The following is a 23,214-nucleotide window of genomic DNA, read 5'->3' as shown; positions in this document are numbered from 1 at the left end:
GAAAAAAAGTTGTATAAGTTCACACCAGATGATTGTTCAGTCCCAACTTGGGAAAGTTACAACTTGGCACAGTAAGCGTGACTGTCGTGCTAATGTGACAGCTGAAAAACATTTCGCCCTCAACTCAGTGTCGCTCCCTCGTACTTTTTCCGAGCAGATATTATATATATTATTTTGTTACGGGTAAAATAGAGGAAGAAGAAATGCTTAACGCTTAGTTACTTCTTTATATATATTTTCATTTTCGTTTTCGCTCTTTAACCTTCTTTACTTTTTTTTTTTCCTTATTTTGTTCTCTGTATTTTAAGAGAAGTAGTTTATCAGTTTAGCTACTGGGTTATGTCTGTTTGATGTACTTTAATCAAGATTCTGCAGTTGATTAAGAACCCATTACCACCTTGTGAACCCCATGAAGTCGGCCTTATAACTTCGGAGAATGGTCTAAGTAAGTAAGATCAACAGGCTATCGGCACCAACAATCTTCTCTTATACAAATTTATATCTCCTTACTAAAACTGAATTATATCTACGTGACGATAGGGATTCATTTTACGGATATCTTACTTTCTTTCATCTTGCAATCTTGTGATATGCTCATTAAAAAATTTCATTTACAATTTACTAAATCACACCGTATTTTTGTCATAAATTCATCAGATATATTGAATGACACCATCAACTTCTTGGCTGTCTAATTTAAAAACAAATTAATTTCAAAATTTATCTTAAAATTTTAAATTTAACAAATTGATGGAAGAAAAAATTACAATAATTAAAAAAAAATAAGCTTACATCATTGAAATATTTATACTCTTCATTTTTAAATGATTTTTAAATCAAACTGGACAAAATTCACGAAATTCTTTCAATATCACAAAAATATTTTTGCATCAATACCGGACGAAATTCTTTGAATAATATGTAAATATTTTTTACATAAAAACTGGATTGAATTTTCGCAATAACTCCGAAATATTTTTTAAAATCCCAAAAATATTTAAAAATAAACATGAGCAATAAAAATAGAAATCATCTGAACAATAAATCTTTCAGCAATGATATTAAAATAAGACTATTGATATTTTTACAATTTAAAAGCAGACGTTAAAGCAAAACGTTTAAATCCCATACTCAATTCTTTTGTATTGGAGAATCTTATAAAAGGAATATTACCCGATCTACCTCTACTCGTATTCTTAACAATTTTCTCAAGTAGTGTCCCTTACTCACTTGTTGCTGCAGCAGTCCCCATCTTGAGCCAGCGGAGCACCACGACCATTATCGATAATTGAAGACAAGGTAAAAAATGAAAGACCGAGAATATAAGTCAGAAATAATAAAACGCTCATTTGCCATTGCTTCTCGAGGGTTTGTTACATAATATAATATAATAGAATATAATATCTATCTTTTTCTGGCCGCCATTCACGAGATCCAATAGTTTCCCGGCGAATCGGATATCTAGCAGCCCGATTAATCGTTGACGGTGAAGGATCATACGATCCTCGAGCGAGTAAACTGATGGGTTTACGTCGCCAACACTGCGGTGGATTAACTGACGCAAATAGCCGACCAAGCACGCGTACAACCATACATGTATTGGTGATTGCATTGGTGACAAGAATGAAGATAGAAGAATCTCGATATTATATATTATTATATATGTGTTGATATGCTCTGGCTAACAATACATGCTCGCATATATACAATATATAGGACCATATATCACCCATAAAATTAACATCGATATAGGTGTGTGATGATCTACATATACTCGTATATATTTATATCAAAGCCAACACGCACGCTAGCTGAATGCGGTGGTACGTTAATGACAGGAAACCGGCAATATGAACTTGACGGCTCGGTACCGCACCGTAATTCCGTAGCAGTGGCGTAACGACCTAACATCGGTGCCCACTTGCTAGAGAAAATAGCCAGCTAGAACGTCATCATCCCTATTATAATTTACTTGTTCTAAAGACAAGTGAAGAAAACTTAAGACTCTTCAAAATTAAATCGTAGGAAATTAAGTTTTTAATTTTTCTTTAGCTTGAAAAAAATATTGAAATTCATCATTTTAAAATAATGAATTATTGACATTGAAGAAATGTAGACAGTTAAAAAAATTAAATTGACTTAATTAAGAAAATCATTTTCAAGAATTAGATTATTGCATGCCTTAAGCGCGAAGCGCGCAGGTATGCTCTACTCTCGCCTAAAAATCGTGATTTCGATTAAAATATGATTTTCATAATTTAAACGAAAAAAATTATGGATAAAAAACATATTGAAATAAATAATAGTAACTACAGAACACGTTAAAAAAATTTTTCTATCGATTAAATAAGATTTCTCAGAAAAAACTCGTTTTTCTAATGAATAAAATGAATAAGAGCGTGGTATTCACGGGAGCACTGGGCTTGATAACACCACAACTTTGTCAAAAATCACTTTCACGATTTAATTTTTTTTTTGTTTTATTCCTGAGGAAGTTTGTCAAAACCCTTGTGAAAATTACGTGTCAAAATCATTCCGTTTCAATACAGTTAATTTTTTTCGATTGTCAGTTCGATGACTTTTTCTGCGATTTCAACAGTCATATATATTAATTTTCATAAACAGAATTGAAATAACTATAAACAAGCAGAAACTATACATACATGATGGTATAATTACTAACTGTTTTATCATCTGTTAAAATTTTTCTTTAGCTCGACCTACAGAGCGGATAATACTACTCGCGGGAAAATTCAAATTAAAAACGAATAATTTTTGTTATGATCTAAATAATTTATGTATGATATAAGCGCTTAAGGCATGCTCATTTGAATTTTCCAAACTTTTTTAATCAAGTATTAGAAAAATTCTTGAAAAAATTTTAAGTGAAGAATTTATCTTTAATTTTTTCAATCAAGTAATTTTTTATGATAGTAATAAAATTTTACAGAGAAAAAATTACGGAAATTTTCAGGAAAACTCGAGTTTTTTTGTAGCAAAAAAATGTTTACTTTATCAATTGACCAATTTTTAATCTTTAGCCTCAAATTTTTCGTAAAATTATTAATACCTAATTATCAATATTATTAAATTAAGTAGTTCGTAAATTTTTAATTTTTAATTAATGATTCTAATATCTCAAATCTCAGCGTCTTTCGGTTTGTGTATCTTTCCATAAAATATCCACCAAACATAACAGAAGTTCTTTGACTCTCGGACGAGACAGAGAAGGTTAGTTGGGAGGTTGGCTGGGCAAGCCATCGTACATTTAAGTGTCTAAAGACTCGGCTCTTTGAATTGAGAGCCGTAGACGAGTATCCGTGGTATGAAAAGAATAAGAGAGCCCAGTGCAGCAACTAAGCAACTACTTGTCTACTCGTGTTACCAACTACGACTTGGTGTTCACGAAATTCTTTGGATTCTTTGTTCGGCGTTCCTAATTACACGAGCGTAAAGTAAAAGCGCGTTTTATTTGTTGAGGAGTCTCGGAAAACAAGGGATGACCAGGTAACGAGACCGAGACTCAAGTGTACCGGTGAATACGAAAGAGTGAAATGAATGAGATAGACCAAGCCCTATTCGGAGAGTATGCTGAGACTGAGAAGGGAACCGTTGAGAGTAAGATGATGTTGATGAGGATACTGTACTGGCTCCAACGTAGTGGGTGTAGTAAGAGAGAACTAAATGAAATAGAGAACAAGAACATACCTCCGACATTTTGTAACAAATATGTTCTATAAGGGGTTATTTGCTGTGGTAGTATAAGTAGTAATGCTTGGCACTACTCTACTTTACTAGTGTGAGGCTCAAGGTGAATCCTCAGCTATCTGACTCTAACTAACGTCATTAGGTAATTAGATACGTGCCGAGCCGAGTTGAGCCCCAACCTCGAGAGCTTCTGGATCTAGAGAGACTGCCTTGGGCTACTAGTCGAGTCTTCTCGCACTAATATATCCAATGTTGGGTTCTATACATGTTATATGTGGAAAGAAATGACTGTAGTCGTCTACAACTCTGTATATATGCTGATAAAAATCTTTAGAGTGTTTTACAAAATAATATGAACCAAGAAAATTATTTCGATTTTGAATTAAGCAAAAAAGTTCTTGAATGAAAAAATTTTAGTCACTTCAAAAAATTTTTTACCTAGTTGAAGATTAAGATGATTATTTATAGTCATAAAAAATTTTTTTTATTTTGATGGAAATTCGTAAAAAAAAGAAATAATGTCAAAATTTCAATTGAAGGGTGATTAATCTTGCAAATAAATTAAATTATCAAGTAATATGACACGAGAATGAATAAAAACGAAGGATTAACTTTTAAATATTAAAAATATTATGATTATTATAATTATTATGAATAAAGGAGAGAGAGTTTGTTGAACTCAGACGAACTGGGTTAGTGCAGCATAAATTTTGCTATTGATAGTACTTATAAATACGCGGTTATATATGTGAATAAGTTATGGGGAGAAATTTAATTGACAGTTTAAATAGTCGTTTGACAGGACGACGTCTGCCAGCAGTAATGCGGTGAGGATAATTAAATGAGCAGAGGGTAAATTTGTTGAAAATAAATAGAATTTGAGAAGAGAGCGAGGATTTTGTTTTATTTCTGTGAGAGTAGAGGGCAAGTTGTATATGCGGATAAATTTGAATGTTTCAGCGGGCGAGGAACCTCGGGACCGAGAAAGAGGTTTATGTGGCAAGACAAACGAAGGATACGCGCGTTCCGACCTAATTTAACTTACCACAATGGACCTTCTTGCCAGTTACTAAACAGAAGTTGTATTTCGGCATAATTCGCGTTTGAGCAAACTCCGAGATGTATTAATGTGTGAGACGTAATGAGCTTCTATGTGGTTTTCCTTAGCCTCCGTGCTAACTGAGCTGGGCCTTGCGTGCGGACAATTAATTCTCTCAAAGGATATATATCTTTAATCACATTTCCTCTCTATCTACCTCTTTGCTCTTTATTTCGCTTTTGATATACTATTTGTACCTTAACTTGTACCTTACTTTTATTAAATTAACTCAAACTTCATTTGTAACTTTCCATCCAAAAGGGAAGGGATATTATTATTATTTTTTTTTTTTATAATCATCCTTGTAAATTTAATGAATTTAATTTGTATGTTCTATCACATCAATATAAATAAAACAGTCAAAATATCATATATTGAATAAAAATTAAAGTATAATTTATTAACCTGAAAATGAACTGATTAAAATTAATTAACTTGATAGTTTGGAAGACTCGACAAGTTTAGCATAAAGTTTATCTACAGAAATATTCAATGTACGTTGGCAAAACGTCATTCTTGACGAATAAAATATCTCAACATGTATTACTTGAAGTAATTCGTGAATTAAATTCTCTAGTGGCTGAGTATGCTACGTATGTCCAAAATTCATCTCGAAACATTAAGCTGAGCAGTTACAGCCGACATCACGTATATATATATATATATATACATTCACGTACCTTCACATACGTTGAGCGAACTATAAGTAAATCTTTACGTCTAACTCATCACAGAGTTAGTTTTCAGTCTAACCATATAGTAGTAGTAGCAGCAGCAGTAGAAGAGAATAGAAATAGAGAGAGGCTAAATAATGCCGTAGTTACCAGTATAGTAGCAGTAACAGTAGCAGTAGCAGTGGCGCCGAAGCAGTAACAGCACGTTACATTACAATGACTAAATTTCTCACGGGAGAATATAATAGATACAGAACAGTAACTACTCATCTCCCCGTGATTTGCCCTGTCGACAAATAATTCAAGTGTGATAATGACGACACTTTACCCGTCATCGTATTCATCCTCGTTTCTAACGACGAGTACGATCTGCAGCAGTCTACAGTCTACGTAATTCTCAATCTGAATATAGTGTGAGGTAAAAGACTAAAAGACGAGTACTTGTACTTGTACTGCACCAGTAGTGTAGACCAATGCGACTACCACCCGCGAAAGAATGTTAAGTCACTCACGTCAAACTACAAACTCTCATGGAGCTTTCCCTGGCACTTGGGCTCTTGGATTCGTCGTACCTAATGATCCATTCACGTGGCATTCACCAAGCATTTTATTTTTTATTTCTTATTTTTATTTTCATTTTATTTCAACTCTTTTTTATCCTCTAGATGCTTTAACTCACTCTGCCGAGTCGAGGTGGAGTTAAATCCCCGAGGAATTAATCTTCGATACTGAGTAAGCCTGAAAAGTCTCCTTACTACTTGAGTAAAAGGGGATTCTCATGAGTCCGGGGAGACGTCGACACGTCGCCAATCAGGAGAAGCTATTAACATTTTTATTTTATTTTATTTTTTTTTTTTTTTTACTACTAAAAAGGATCAAGTGCCTCTAGTTAATTATTAGTATGAATTTTATTTAAATTTTTTGATTATTTGGTAAAAATATTGTTAGGTAAAAAATCTAAATTTCTTAACAATATATAAAATATTTTTTTAAAAGTTTGACTTATGACGTATTTTTTATATAAATGTTAACTATAATTTGAACTACATCTTAAAAATCCGACAATAAAAATATATTAAAAATATTGAATAGTTTTAACTAAATTAAAAAAAAAAAATTTATGCGTAATTTATAAAGTTCTATGTATTATAAATTTATTTTTCATAAATTTATGATATAAATTTTTTGCATAGAGAATATTACGAATAAGTAATTTTATGAAACGCATTAGTGATTATTAATAAATAACTTGATTACTGAGTAAGTAATAAATTAACATTAAATGACGAATGGTAATAAAATAAATGACTCGATGTAATTCATTACATTGTACGGAATAGATTACAATAATTAAACGGTGAAATAATAATGAATTTGTTAATTGATTTTAATGTGAGTTTTTATGGGGCATAATTCCTGGGAGAATGATAATAATTTAAAAAATATACCAAAGATCCTCGGATGCTCTCAATTTGCTCTACTAACGGATGTTAAGCGCTTGCAAATCCGTCGTTGAAGTTGCAAATTCGTGACGTCGAGCGCACGCCGCGTTCTGAATTCAAATGACGCCTGTGCAATCTTTTCCGTAGCTGGTAGCTAGTTGCTGTGACGATGGCTAGACACCGCGAGATAGAGCGATAAGACAAACTGGGTGGGAGCGAGTGGGACCAAGCGGAAAAGTTAACCGTGCGATAGAAAGAGAGAAAGAGAGAGAGGAGAATGAAATGAGAGAAATGTTAGACGAGGGAAATAATATAAAAGAGGGTGGGAATAAGAAAACGATAACTTTGGAGCCGTTGCTAATTGCAAGACACTCATTGCGGACTCTGCTAGACTCAGCGGAAGAGCAAGATTGGGATTTAAACTTGTCAGTCGAACAAATAATAATAATAGCGAGGAAAACATAATTAAATAAACTCCGGTGAACTAAATCGATTTAGAAAACATTTCAGCAATATTTATTTGAATAAAATCCGTAAGCTTCAAGGCGGAAGTAGACACTGTTTAACAGTGGAAAATAGTAATCCCGATTTTTTTTTTTTTTTTAATTCCAACCACCCCGGAGAAGCTTATCAATTCGCTTTATTTTTTTTCGAGGAGATAAAGATTTTTTAACTGAATAATTTTGTTTGTTTGTTCAGTTTTCTTTTTTTTATATTTAAAAAAGAATATTTTAATGTTATAATTTTTTTTTTTAAGAAGATATTTTTTAATTCTTATCTTTTATTATTTGCACAATTTCAATTACAAATAAAGAAAAATTTGTCCGAATCATCGAATAAAAAAATTTTCTTCAAATTTTTGGTAAAATGTTGAAGTTATAAAGAAAACATAAGAAACCATTTTAGTACAAAATTTAATCTTCTACAAAAAAAGATCCTCATAAATTTTACTATATCGCTAATGTTCGAGTCCCAATTTGAATTTATCTAAAAAAAAGTCTCCTATTCCTCTTATTTAATTGCTCACCACACCAACAAAAGAATTCTTACAAAATCAAATAATTAATTGCTCACCATGGCGTCCTTGATCTGATCGACGGGCTGGAGGAGAACCGTGGCGGAGGATGCAGTGCCAAGGGCACGATGGTGCTGATGCAACTGAGGGTGGTGTGCTGCCGCGGAGACGATGCTCGCGGTACAGGTACAGGTGCAGGTGCAGGCGAGACTGCAGCCCTGCTGGCCGAACAAGTGGTGCCCGCCGGTAAAACTGGGATGACTTCCGTGCAGGGCCGGTGGCAGGGGTACCGCACCTCCCGGCACAAACGAGTACGAATGAAAATACGTGGTGATGGCGTTCAAGCCTCTTTCCAAGGCGTTCACGTCCTCGTGCTCGCCGAATTCAGATTTTTTCCCGGTGCTAGTAATAAAATATTTATACTCACACCCGGAGTAATTATTTCCGCGGGTAAATGGCCGGAGAATGGCCGACTTTCCCGCTACCGCTTCCCACAGACTTTTTCTTCCGCCGCCCAATTGTTGATTCCAATGCTGATTTTTTACAAAACAAAATTTACTCGAATCTTGATCTCGAGGTGCACTTGTTTGCCACCACAGCTTGACTCGCTGATTAAAACTTCCAGCCTGCTCTCCTTATCCTCTTTTCTCAACTCTTCTCAAACCGAGCAATAATTACAATAATAATTTAACCGATATTCGGTCTCAAACTCTCGTAAATTTTTACTCTAGAGCGCAATCACAATAATGATATGACTAGAATGACAAATTGTTCGCTGATCACAACCTTTAAATTCAATCAATCTCTAATTTATTTATCAAAGTAACCTTGGATATGCACGACACGTGCTAATTTATTTACACATGTACTATCTAGATGAATTAATATCTACCAGCATCAAAATCATCAATTATTTTATTTATTTTTAATAAGTCCAGTGAATAATATATTTTGTACGTGCAATTGAGCGTGAGGGTACCTGGGATCACTGATAATGATTGTCTCGTTGTTTTACTTTTCTTCACGAGTCCTTGGAGGCAAGGTCGCTAAATGAGACCACGCGCCCACTACTCAGTATGCCAGGTAGAAAGTGACAATATTATCTCTTTCTCTCTTATTTCTTTGTTAACAAATCTACTAAGATTTACTGATCAAGAAATTTACTCTTCAAGATATGTCGACAAGTGTTCATGGTCCTTTACATACATTCTTACTTGATATTTAATAATAGTTCATCAATATTAATCAATTTTAGGTCTATGTTATCATTTACAGCAACTTTAATTTTAAAAATCAAGTGCCGTTGATTGTCTTGGACGCAAATCTCGTGAATTCTCAATAAATTATCATAACAATTTTTTTTTTTTTTTAATAATAATAATTACTGATTACTGATATTGGATTGATAGTTGATAATTATTGATAGTAATTTAAAAAAATTATTTACAGCCGCACTAGACACATTTTTGGTTATCAGCTTGCAATGTTGAGGGTGGAGGTGTAATCAGTAACCCGACTAGGTAGTTTACAATTAGCAGTTTGCAGTCTACAATCCACTGGCTATTTTAGCGTCGGATTACTTAGAGGTTAGAGCAACTGAGACGTTGCACGTGATTACATGGACACACGCGACTGTCTTCCAGTTATCAGATAAACAAGCTGGCACGTCACCCACACATGAGCACGCACTACCCTCTGTGTTTTGTTTTAGTTGTTGATTTAACTTTCTCTTGATATTAATTTAAATTTATTATACTTAAATATTTATTTATAATAATAAATAGTGTTTGTTTAGAATAGAAGACTAGTACTCGGTGAGTGTGACGGCGACGGCGATAACGGTGACGGTGAGAGCTCGGGATGACAGCGGACGTAGTGACGTTACGAAAGTTGTAGCGTACTTTATGAAAATGATGATGATGATGATGATGATGATGATGATGATGATGATGATAATGATGATTAAGATGAAGAAAATAAATGAATGAAAATATAAATAACCAAGACAAGAGCAAGAGAATGAGAATAAATACGAGACTTGTGCGCGCGTGGCTCCGGTTCAAGTTTAGCAAACAGGCGGGCGGTTGGGAGATAGATTTGGAGGTGGAACGATTAAAGAGCGTCCTACTCGATCGCCTAGCTTGACACAACTGAAACTGAGGGACCTCGCAAGCTGTAAGGAGGAAGCGCTCGGTGGGAAGCCGCGGACGCTTTCAAACGCGCTTCCCCACTTATCAGTGTCGGAGCCAATCGCCGCGAAGCCGGCCGAGCTCACCCGAGTCTGCGTCCCTTTGCGTATACAATACAAGGTGATATCCGCGTTCACGTTCACGTTCTCCTCGTTGCTGCTCTATATATTGTTTGTTTGGCTCTCTCTTCGCGGAACACCCCCGCGACCCGCATTCGTACTCGTAGTTGTATTAGCGAGTGACATTTATGAGGAACTCTTTGGGTGCTAGCACTCACATGAGCTTGTTTGTTGATCTTCGTGGATATGGACGTGGATCTAGGTCTCAGCCCTGCAGACGTCATCGACTCAGACCTTTGGAACAAGCTAGCTGGCCTCTTCCGCGGTACGCTTCCTCCCACTGAGAAATTAATAATTCCTCGGGTTCTTACTCCGCTTCAAGGCTCCGGTAAGGGGGATATTTTTTAACAGGGGTTGAGGCTAGCGGAAAGAAAACTTTAGCTACTGAGATTTCGAGGGACGGTGGAATTTTTCTTGGATAGTTTTGGGTTTTTTTAGGGGCAATATAATGTGAAAAAAAATATATGATTAAAATTCTTGGAAAGATCTTGAAAATTTTTATTTTATTCATTGATTGTGTAAGATAATTAAATTAATCATAAAAATTTTGACCAAAAAAATTCATTATAAATTATTTTAATGTTTCATCTATTGATTTTTTTTCAAGTATCAATTTTTTTGAATAAAATAAACGTAATTAAATACTTTTGATTATAAAAATAATCCTCCTATTCAATTTTATCAAATTAACGTCATTTAATTAACAGTTAAAATGTTAAAAATGTGAAAAGTTATTTCATTTACAAGAGCAAAAATACTCTAACTATTCAAATAATTTTTTTTTTAATTATCTTATGGAAGAATTATTTTTTTATTCAATTTTGAGTTATTTGGTTTATTGTTAATTTAAGATAATTCAATTTTTTTTTTTTATGAAATTAGACTTTTGACGAAAAATTTTTTAATAAACTTTGCTTTTAAAAAATTACGTAAGTGTTTCATTCATTGATTTTTTCTTTAATTAAACACTCGTATTTAATTACTTTTGATAGAATACTTCTTTCATATTCATTTTAAGTATCTTAATATCATTAAAAATTAACGTAATTAAGAACATTAAAAATGTGGAAAATTGCTTCATTGATAAGACCTAAAATATTAAAACTATTTAAATTATTTATTATAATCATGTGAGTGAAGAATCCTATGATATAAAATTGATGACTAAAATAAAGTTAGTTTAGTATTGAAATTATATCGATACTTATCGAAAAAGTGGCCCCTGATTCCTCATTAGTTCAGTATTAGAGCGCACGCGTATGCGCGCAATTTAAATTTCTAGTAATTTTGTAAATTCAATTTTCATAAAAAAAATGTCTTCGTATACTTATTACATCTCTCTCTCTCTCTAAAGAAACTAAAGCAACTAAACTAAAGTTGTTTATTATTATTTCCATTATTAGATTACTTAACCGAACTTTTTAGTCTCTATACACTCCAATATTGTATGTGAGCTGTAACAAATGGCCGGTCTGCTCGGGCGCGGGGATTATAAAAAATTATGGAGCAAATGAATCCAAGTTGGATCGCCGTGATTATTAACCCTTATTCTTCGGACGTGATTTAGCGGGAAAAAAGTTACGAGTGTTTGTTCTAAGCGGAGATTGCTCTCGCTGGCTGATGATGCCGGGGGAAAAAAAAAAACAAAGCGAAAAAGAAAAAAGCGGAAGAGGCTTCTTCGGACGTAATCACTTGGTTCCTGCGTCAAGTAGCAAGCAGGAAACAGACAAGAGGCTTGACAACTCAAACTCTCTCTATTTTTTTTCATACTCGACTCTGACCTTTCATCAGCTGCGTGTTTTCGTTCTTTTTTAATTATTTTTCGGCTCAAAAATTTTAAATCAATTTCCAATAAATACTAAATTTAATCTTAACAATTTTTTAAATGACTTATAACGCACCTGAGGCATGAATGTTTGGATTTCAAAACTTTTATTAATCATTCCCAGGAATTACAGAGTCGTAACTCGGAATGGATGTACTTCATAGCAGAGTAAGGTAATTAATCCATCGGAGTTGCCGAGGAGGGTTAAGACGCTCCCAGGAGACGTCGATCTACCGAATATATGTCTCACTTTACAGTATCACGCGGCACTAGGTAAGTAGCAGTTTTGGGTGTATTGGCTCTTACTCTACTCCGAAACTTCATCGGGTTCGGGACAGGTGCAGGTGTGGGTGTAGGCAAAGCCAAGGAACTCAAGGACAAATTTTATAGCTTGTGAACGAACCATGCGAGTCCTCCAAGACCCACAACTTGAAGAAGAAGTCGTCCAAGAGAATAAAGTTTGTAGATCGTTAATTCTCGCCCAGGGTAAACGAATGACTCAGCCTATCGCTGGTGTTCACGTTACTGTTCGTATTATACAGGGAATTACGACATTTGAGATCCGCCGATCCGGAACAAAGCTCCCGTGCTACTATACGTATGGTATAGCACAGTGTGTACTTAGATATGCCACATTACAAGTAAAGCTCCAGCTTCTGTACTTTGCGAGTCGGATAAGACAGTTGTAACCATACCATGTGTGATATGGAATGATATTACGATTGCGATATTATTTGGTGGAGCTGCGGTTATGATAACAGTGGAAGTGTTGGCAGATCGGGATTGCATAATGTAAATGTGGATGTTTGACAAATTGATAATAAAATAATAGGGAATCCGAGCGCGTAATCGGAATTAGCACCAGATAGAAATGGGTGTTAATGCTTGGAGCTAATATTAGAATTATCCGGTACACTATGTGGGTTCTTACTACTGCTGGTAGTGGTGGTTGTAGGATAACTACACACCGCGGCTGGTACTTCTCAGAGGGAGCCGGGATCTCGACAAATTACCCCTCGAGTAAGCAGTATGCAGATCGTGAAATTGCGATACGCCTCGGGATTTAATTCGGTCTTCTTAAGAGCCACCAGGTGCCTCTTAGCGATATGCAGTTGCTAATTCAACCGAAGGCAATCAAGACTTTAAATAATTCGATTAACAGTTTATTTAGATTATGTCTTTGATATGTCATGCTGGTTTGGTGAAACGTTTTTGGAAAATAATCGTATTTTTTGGTGAAGAGCAATGATTAGAGATGAAATGATCTTTTTATTTAATTGCTTTTGAAGAAATTCAAACGAAAAAAATATTTAAAAAATGAATTATCTGATAAAAAATAAATTGAATGTAACAGATTGATCTATTTCTAAAAAACGAATTGAACAATTCTGTAATTAAACTTCAGTTTCCTCAAAAAATGTATCTATAATGATTTCCATCGACAGAATTAGCATTACAATTTCAAATAATTTCCTTTCGAACTTCTCAGAGTCAAGAAAAAAATTTTAATCTTCACAGTTTAAAAATACATTTGATTTAATAATAAATTACTAGATACAGTAGCTAGTTACTGAGTGAACAAAACTAAAAATAAACCTTGAAATCCCGCGAATGAAAATCAAGGATTGCTCGATAAAAGTATAATGTAAATGGTGACGTTGGCGCGATAGATTTTATCCTAGTACAGTAATCCCCGGAGATCATCCAGCCAGTTTGGACGTAATGAAGCACAGTTCAATTACCGCCGGCGACCGTGCGCGAATAAGTGAAATTAAAGATTAACGCATGAAGGAGAGCGCATGCCGAATGAAATTATTCTCGAGCGATGTAGGACGTAAACAGTAGATCTAAGTTACTTAACGAACGGAATATAAGAAAACCAATAGTTGCTCTGTCACGGATAATAGAGCTTGATGCATGGCTTTTGTCTGCAAGAAGACCGTGCACTCCTTTCCATCCTTATTCTTTTTCTTCTCCTCGGTCTTAAACTAAGAGATCTTGCTGAGACCTGGGAACTCTAGAAGCAGAAGCAGAAGCGGTCTTTATTTATTCAGAGTCCCGAGTGACCGCGGTGAAGACGTAATAGGGAACCGGGCCAGTTGAAACAGAGCAAGAGTAAGAATCGAGTCTAGTCTCGGCTCCAGAAGTCCATATAGCACGGCTAGCAAGGGGATGTGTGGATCAAGGATCCAAGGGGATGAGAGATTGGCTCGACGCTCCATCCAACTAACAATCCACTGGCTCTCGAATTCTCTTCTCCTTCCTTCTCTGAATTCACATTATATTCGGTTCTGGTTTATCGCCGTCCTCACCGAAGTGAGAAGAGAGAAATATTGGCGCCTTCCCTCGACTAAATTTGGCGAAACGCGCGATCCTGGGTACGGCAACTACTTGCTCTCTGCTCCCAGCAGACCAATTACAAACCTCCCATCTACATCTACATCTATGTCTCATCCTCACTTCCCAGATACTTTCCTTGCCTCTGTTCTGCTCTCACACCTACCCAGTAAATTCGGGGCTTTACAACACAATATCTATGCATGTATGGATAAACAGTGAGAGGATACTCGAATCGAGCACACAGGACGTGATCTATGTGTATTTTGAGGTCAGAAGATCCAAACTCTAGCGAGAAGGGTATTTTTCAACCAGATATGCTGTCTCTTTTTGTATACCCTCGCTGGGTAGTCTAATGTATTTTGTTTTATTTTATTTCTGGGATGTGTGATGGGTACACATGACCCGTTTGAGAGAGTTATCTCGCCCTTTATGTTTGTATTTATAGTTATATTATAGAGTGTAATGTTTGTATTGTGTTTTATGCAATATAAACATGTACGTGTAGACTGAATTTAAAGCGTTGGAAAAATGATACTAATACTAAAAAATTATTTTTGGAAATTGCGGTGATAAGTTATTAAAATTTTTACACATTCAATTTTTTGATAATTTTTGTTTTTTGATAAATCTTTAAAATTATTATTCACGTTTGAAAATATTCTGAGATATTTTTTTGATTGTATTTTTAACAAATAGAAAGTTTTGAGGTTTCGGAAGATATTATTATGTATGACAGTTATAACCATATGTGGTGACCGATCACGTAAGCTCAAGGCAGATGAATTTATAACTTTGAACTTTGGTGATTTGAACTTTAGTTGATTGAACTTCAACTTCAATTTACATATGAAGCTATATTATTTTTTTTTTGTGAATTTTATTGTTTTCTTGAATTATATAAAGTTTTTGAACTGAGAAATTCTTCTGCTTGATTTAAAATAATTAAATTTTTAAAATTGATTTTAGGGATTCAAAATTTTTTCTCTTGATTCAAGTTATGTTTTCATCAGTTTAATAAATAAATTGATCTATTTTTCTATTCTTTTAATTTTATGATCGATTAATACCCTAAAGTTTTCTTTTATTGGATAACGAAGGTTATTATATCAGATTGATAATAAAAATAAAGTTGTACGGTATACTCATTGAATTTATGTAAATAAATATAATTTTCCAAATAATACTTTTATTAGATAGGAAATAAATAAAATAAAAGAACGGGAAATTGTTATATGATACAAAATGATATTTGGAAGAAGGTAGAGAGGAAAAAAACTGTATGGTATAATATAATATATAATATAATATAATAAAAATAAATATATAGAGACACGCGAGAGAACGTGAAGAATTTGTGATACCCACGAATAGGAGGGAAACGTGATTCGGAGGTGGAAATATAGTAGTCTGCTAGTCGGTAGGAACTGGAGGGTGGTAAAAATGTAAGGGGCTCACACAATAGCTCACCAACTTTTTAATCGCAAGCTCCCAGACTCAATCGACTCGAGTACGCCAGTGGTTTTCTTTATATTTACTGTCGGTACTTTTACTTTTACTCCTTCCTTTCCTTTTCTTATATTCATTCCGAAACCTGGCCAAGTAAATCAAAAATCTAAAATCTAAATGCGGATTTTTTATATCGATGTGAATAAACTGAGATAAGTGTGAGATAAAAAACGGAAGATAAAAATAAATTTGATGAAGAAAACAGATGATGGCAGCTCCGAAGTAAAGAGGGTGGGACTAAATAAACGAGTTTCATGATCTACTGGAGGTGAGATATTTTTATTACGCCAGTGAAAATTCCCGAGCTAATAGCTCGCTCCTGCAAGTCTATATTCACAACGTGATAATAATCGAGTGGTGAAGATTTTTTAAAAAAACACCACTATAGTACTATATTATATACACCGTGAAATGATGACGCGGCTATCTACTGAAAGACCGAGACCTAAAGGGCTAGTTCTACTGAATCGAGGACACTAACCCGTCTTGTATGTCCTTGTGCACTTTACTGACCGCTAAACCACATCCCCGAAATCCAATAAACCCGTGGCCGATTAAATTTATGAAGTGAAAAAGGTTCCAAAAGCCTCAAAGTCTTTCAAGAAAAGCGATAAATGTTTAAGCTTAATTTTACGAAGGAAATGATAAAAAAAATAGAATTTTTTATGGTGGATACTGAGGTGTATGCCTACTATAGACCTATTTGTTTTCCTTTTGGTAACTCAATAAAATATACTGAATACAGAATAAAAAAGAAAATATTCAAATTTATGGTTCCGTCAATTTGAAAATATCAATTTGATATACAATAGAATTTTTAGTATAGTAAAAAAAATTCATATTTAAAAAATTGTTCTTGGTTCAAATAAATTTTAATTCAAAAATTTATATGCTCAATGCGAGACAATAGAATTCTTTACAATTTTTTTTTAATTCAAGATTTTTATTTTTTTTAATCGTGTGAATTTTTTCTATGACGAACCAACAAGTAAATTTTCTTTACGTTCAATTTTTAGGTAAACTTACAAAAAAATAAACCAATTAAAAATTTGATAGTCCCATTACGAAACATAGAATCCCTAATTAATAACAAAATAACAATGGTATCACCATAAAATTAATCAATTTGGGTTATGAAATTGTTCCGGAAGATCAGGTTTTATTGTTAAGAATAAAAATTTATAGGTACGAAATAAAATAAAAAGCTATTGGTAGAATCACTTTTTCTCGTTTTCTACTTTTACTCCTACACTTACTAGTACGTATACATATACATCCATAAGATTCGAATGAATAGTCTGACGGCATAGTGCGGTGTACATACTAAAGTAGAAGCAATAGTACTCGGTACCAGTAGCCCGAGAAAGAGTGCGTTTGCGTCGTTCAATCGACAGTTAACCTTCTTCGCGAATGTGGAGCCGTATTTGGCGCTACAGTCCGTGGTCTCATCAAATGGAAAATTGAGTCCTCGTACAATTTTAGTGCGGCACGTGTCAGATCCTTCCGAGTACGTTCCCCATTTTCCGAGCAGAGATGCTTTTTATTTCTCTCCCCCTTACTACCTAGCCTATTCTAACCTTTTATTTTATTTTATTCTATTCTACTACCCTCACTCGCTCTGTCGTTACGTAAAGACGACTACTGCTGCATCGTATTGTTAAAACAGAAAAATAATGATGATAATAATAATAATAATAAAATTAATATCTGCAAAACTCAAAGTCTTGATAAAAGCTGTTAATATTATTTAAAAAATCAAGAATATATTAAAATTACATTAATGACATAATGAAATAACAATAACAATAGTATAAATTCACTGGTAAAGGGAGAAGTAGTCGGAGAGAAGGAAACGACATAGTAGAAAGTAAATTGGAATGGTCCTTGTCGACTAGCACTCGCTGGACGTGTAGTCTACATCGACGGAGATTTAACCGCGTGAGTCTAATTCAAATGGGGTTTTCATGATGGGTATGAGCTTCATGCATACATATATGGGCATATATATATGTATGGATGTATATGAAATACCGAATGAAAAGCCCGGGGGTTCCACGCACGAATGTGCACGCGGAATCTTCCTACGGCTCGGTGGACCCACCTCCTCTAATTTCGTTTGCACCAAACAAACAATTCGCTTACAGTCGTATAATTGTTCGCAATTCGATCAGCTAACGTAGTTTAATGCAAAAACTATACATCGGATCATACACACTTTTGCTGGCACCATCACGCGCGAACCGGCCGCCCGCTATCCCCATTTCGTTAATTATCCATGCTAATTACGGCTTTTGTGCCTTTATTCGACTAAAAAATCTACTTTGCTCTATTTTAATGTTGAGAGTGCTTCCCACTTTATTATTTACTCTCGACACACTTTTTACTAACATTTGTTTGCCTCATTATCTCTGTGCGGGGGATGATTAATTGAATTTTATTAATTAAAAGACAAAGATCTAAAAGAGTGTTTATATTTACTGTTAAAAATCGAGAGTAATTGTGGATTTTAATCCGGCATATATCCGAGAGCGGAGTTTTTAGACTAAAATAAATTTATCAAACAATTTATCTCAAATTTAAGTATGTAAGTATTCATTATATTTTTCCAAAAGTTTGACTTTGAAACATTGGACCAAATTTTGATGATTATTTATTTTTTGAGTCTTGTTGATAAATTCTAACGTATATTTAAATTTATGTTTAAATCCAAGGTTCTTTTTACGACAGTATGGCTGAAAATAATGTAACTTAGTACATCGGACTTGAGCGAGGGTAATTTTTCACTTGACTTAACGTAAACATGAGCGTTTCTTTGAAGCTCAAGACTTGGATGAATAGCCGGGAGATGAATCTTCGACGAGTCTTACACTAGAGACAGAATTACTGCTGCTAATATACATTCCTGGATGCAAGAGATTAAAAAATATTCTGAAGAATGTTAAATGTAACAGTAAATAGTTCAGTTGATAAACAAAAAAAAGTGTTAGAATTAAAGCTCCCGATGTAATTACAATTGTAATTATAATTGTAATTTACAAATTTATGAGAAACGATATCGCGGATGTTTAATCAGTGCTCAATGAATTACCGATACAAATTTGATGAGGAAGTAATTAAATAAAATGAAATTAATTGATTATATTGATGGATAATTGAATAAATTTAAAATAGTAAGTGCGATAACAGGAGCATTTCATCAAGATACCAATAATGTCACATTATAAAATGATGTAATAAATATTCAATTATTATTTCATTAACAAACTATGATTATCGTATGCCTCAATAGCTGAATAATCGATAGACAATGCTCTCGCGATGATATGCACCGAGCTTTCATATCGGCTCTCTCTCTCTCTCTTTATTTGACCAACAGCAGATTTTGATATTTTTCTATTGGGTTATATTTATGAGCTATGAGTTATCAGAGGATTCAAATACCAGCAAAATTCACCAACCAGAATTTCATTCGCGCAAATTATCCACCATTATTTGTCGAGATAAAATACACCCGGAATAATATAAATAATAAATAAATAGTCGATAACTAAAATATCAGGCGAAAAATAGGAATGACTATCGAGAGTGATTAATTGATTCTCAATGAGATGAATAAAAATATTTTTTTGTACATTCAATCAAGTTGAAGTTTGAATTTCAATTTTATTTTAATAAAATTTGGGGGTGAAAGCGTTGAGATGAAAAATTTTCAGTGTATCTAATATAAATGCTGAATTATAATTATATTTTTACTGCGTCATATTTTTAGGGCAATTAAAAAAAATTATTCTTTTTAATAATTATTAGAAATGAGTACGCAATATTTGAAGCTCAGAAATAAATATGGTGTAAAAATAAATATGGTGGTGATTGTGTTTCGTGACGTGTAAGAATTTTTAATCAGTCAAATTATATAATAAATGCTTAATTTTTTTTAATAAGAACTGAAATAGATTGAAAAAAAAATATTTTGAATTTGAATAACTTCCAACCACTCATTGAATATAAAGAAAGCACTATAAAAATCAGTCAATAAATAAATAAACAAAAGTATACTATAGCGAGCATAAACAATGAATATTGCAAAGAAAAAAAAGTCGTTTGTACAATTGCAATGGATTACTCGTCACAACGAACAGCGAATGCTGCTGTTATTGCGGCTGATGCTCACACCCCACAAACGTCACGACGGTTTTCCATTAGTTTAATTACTTGACGGAAAAAATACACGAACGCAAGAAAGACAGCAAAAGATAATTTATATACTTGTGAATCAAACTTCTATTATGAATTTTTCATAGAACAAACTAAACAAGCAAAAAGTTAAAACTTGTATTGCAAACGTTTTCTTCCAATAATTGGATGTAATTAATTAAAAAATGCTTTTCCAGAATAAACTGAAGTTATAAGTATAATAAAAATGAAACTTTGAGAATTTTTTGAAGTTTTACTAATTGAAAATATACTTAACATATATACAAAAGTTAACTATCTAAAATATATTATTTATCAATATATTTTAGTTATAAATTTTTTTGTGGATAAAATAGTCAATTTGACAAAAGTAAATCTCTTAGTTCCATATTTTTATTTGTAATTGTAGTATATACGAAGGTACGAAGTGAGTTTAGTAGAGTTTGGTGAACTTGTGCTTATACTAGCCCCCGGTGCCGAGAATTCGTGGATTCGTAAACAAAGAGCTGCCCCATCCGCTGGCAAATTTCCCCCATTCCGCCCTTGTTCTCCGAGTACAGAGCAACGTCACTACGAAGTCCAACAATGGTTATTGTTTTAGTCACAGCAACTGAGCTAATAAAATTTGCACGGGTGGTTCTGTAAAAACTGCCCGTTGTACAATTGGCGAGGTCAGACCAGGTGTAGAATGGTGCTTAATTGCTGGTATTTGCAGAATAGGCAATGGAATTATTATATAAACTATTGCATACCAGTGTTAGTTTATGATAAAAACGAATAAATAATAAGTTTCCTCGAATTAAAAATCTCGCGCATGGTTATAAGTTATAAGTGATAAAAATTATTATTACTATTTTTATTTAGTTGTTGGGTTTCATTTGTCTTTTATATTTTCTCTATACTTTTTTCATTTCAGTTCAATGGCTTTGAATTCTCCCGAGACATGACAGTGAGTGATGAGGTGGTGAATTTACCTTAAAGAAGTTCGGATTTTTTTTTATTGAAAGTATACTCTCATTTATGAAATATTCAATGGCTCTTTTATTTAGTCTGCCAATCACGCGCCACTCGGATATAATGCATAAAAAATAAATATCTGAATAATAATTTAACCTTTTATCTTGTTCTTCTTTTTTGTTATATTTTTTTTTATAACGTAAATATATTATCTACTTATTATATTGTGGTTCAATAAATTGAAATGAATGATCGTAGATTAAAATAATTTTTCACTCCCACGGGTAATTATTGTTAATTATTAAAAAAATTTTTTTTTATTTAATTAATTCAAAAACATTAATTTCAACGCCCCTAATTTTTTCTTCTTAAACTAACAAAATTTGTATTACTAAAAAAATTAAGCCGTTATTTCCCTTGAAGTTTTCAGTAATTCACTAATTTACACTCAAATTACCTCGAGTTGGCAATATTACTTAGCTCACGCATAACCATTTCAATAACCATCGAAAATTATTAAAAATATCTTGTCGAAAAATAATACATAATTAAATAAAAGTTTTAAATAAAAATTCTCATTTAAAATCTAAATAACTTATTTCAATGAAAATAATTTCCGGGAAAAAATACTCTCGTATAAAAAATAATTAAAATTATAATATAATGACCAAGTAAAAAAAAGTTAATAAAGTATCGCTGGAATAAAGCGAGAATACGGGAACTGGAGGGTCACACATGGATGTGAACATGAACATGGAGTGTCGCTTAATTTTCCCGTATACACGTTACACCCCCACACATGATAGATGCAGAGTATGCAAACGAAGATATAAAACGAAAAAGTAAAATTCATCAACACACACACACACACACACACACACACACACACACACACACACACACATCGTATAACACCGTCACCGGCGGCTTTGGCACGTGAGTGCCTCGGACAGAAATAGACGGGCTAGTAATCGACCTCTACCACTTACATTACAACGTCGGTCGTATGTAAACTTTCAGAGCAAAGTAAAATTAAGTAAAGTTGAATGTTGTAACAGAGTAGAGTCCGTTGTTTTATTAAAAAGTTTTGTTACAACGCACGCAATTGTCAATGCCGGAGTTTTAGTGAAAGAGTGAGTGGCTAAGTCCTCACTTCACTCAGTTTCATTAATTCAAAGAAAACAATAACGAACACGAGGCGGCCGCGCACTTAGCGTTTGAATTTCCCCTAAGGCGCACGGTTCATTCCATCTGCGGAACTAAATAACCGAGTAGCTGAGTAGACCGTTTTCGTAAAACTTTAGTATTTTTAACGGGAATAACTAGTAATAGTAATACTAGTAGTTGTTTTTGTAGTAGTAGAAATAGAAGTAGTAGTAGTAGCAGTAACAGTAACAGTACCACTTACTCCGACTCTATCCACCCCAGACCATTTCTTCTTCCATCAAATTTTTTTTTAACATTTAATTCCCCAGCTAAAACTTTTCCCGGCATAATAACAATGATAATAGTTATACTTAATGCTACACTACGAATTTTTTTAATTTAATTATTATTTAACTATCGCTGGATAAATAACGGGAGTATTCGGGTCAACAGTAGAACAAATAAGAAAAGAATATTATTTTACGTAGCTCTTCGGTACAGAGTGGGTGTTGTGTATTAAAAATAAAAATAATGATAGTAATTAACAAAATAACGAAAACTGGAGACGAATAAAAAATAATTAATGATCATTAGAACTGGTTGAGGTTATTAAATAAATATAATTATTTGTCCAAACATCGTGAGATTGTGATGATAATTCTCATTACTTATTGCTCGAGTGTTTTATTTTTTAACTCGTATTTTCTGGGAACATATTCGAGTTTTATTTAAATCCGAGTGCCAGGTATGGGACAGAAAAGTAAATTAAATAAGTTCTCAGTCCTAGAAGAATCGGGCGTCGGAATATTTAGAGAGGAATTTTAATTAATATCTCGAGGTAAAGTGCTGCACTGAGCCGGGAATTAACGGGGAAGAAAAATTTATCAAGAGGGGATAGTTCAGTGAGAGAGTATACTGCACCGGTTCAGGTCATCTGCTTTACTTGCAATTGTAGTTTACTGAAAGCTTATTCGAAATATGGCTTTTTAATTTATTTTCG

The 23,214-nt window shown here is 33.6% G+C and overlaps 1 protein-coding gene across 7 annotated transcripts in view; it reads right to left on the bottom strand.

Moving 5' to 3' along the window:
• The window catches only part of LOC123261664 (polypyrimidine tract-binding protein 1), a 172,677-nt gene that overhangs the window by 86,624 nt on the left and 62,839 nt on the right, over nt 1–23,214 (bottom strand). For 2 of the 7 annotated variants that reach the window (XM_044723377.1, XM_044723379.1), the window contains exon 1: nt 7,998–10,097. The exons of the other annotated variants lie outside the window; for them this stretch is intronic. In XM_044723377.1, coding sequence (XP_044579312.1) covers nt 7,998–8,000 — 3 coding nt within the window. In that variant the 5' untranslated portion in view covers nt 8,001–10,097. Of the gene's footprint in view, nt 1–7,997; nt 10,098–23,214 lie in introns of those variants that run through there. 7 annotated transcript variants of the gene reach the window in all.

This window comes from Cotesia glomerata, linkage group LG3, assembly GCF_020080835.1.
Source record: "Cotesia glomerata isolate CgM1 linkage group LG3, MPM_Cglom_v2.3, whole genome shotgun sequence".
Lineage (NCBI taxonomy): Eukaryota > Metazoa > Arthropoda > Insecta > Hymenoptera > Braconidae > Cotesia > Cotesia glomerata.
The sequence above is the reverse complement of the archived record's forward strand: the minus strand, read 5'-3'. Positions and strand labels throughout refer to the sequence as shown.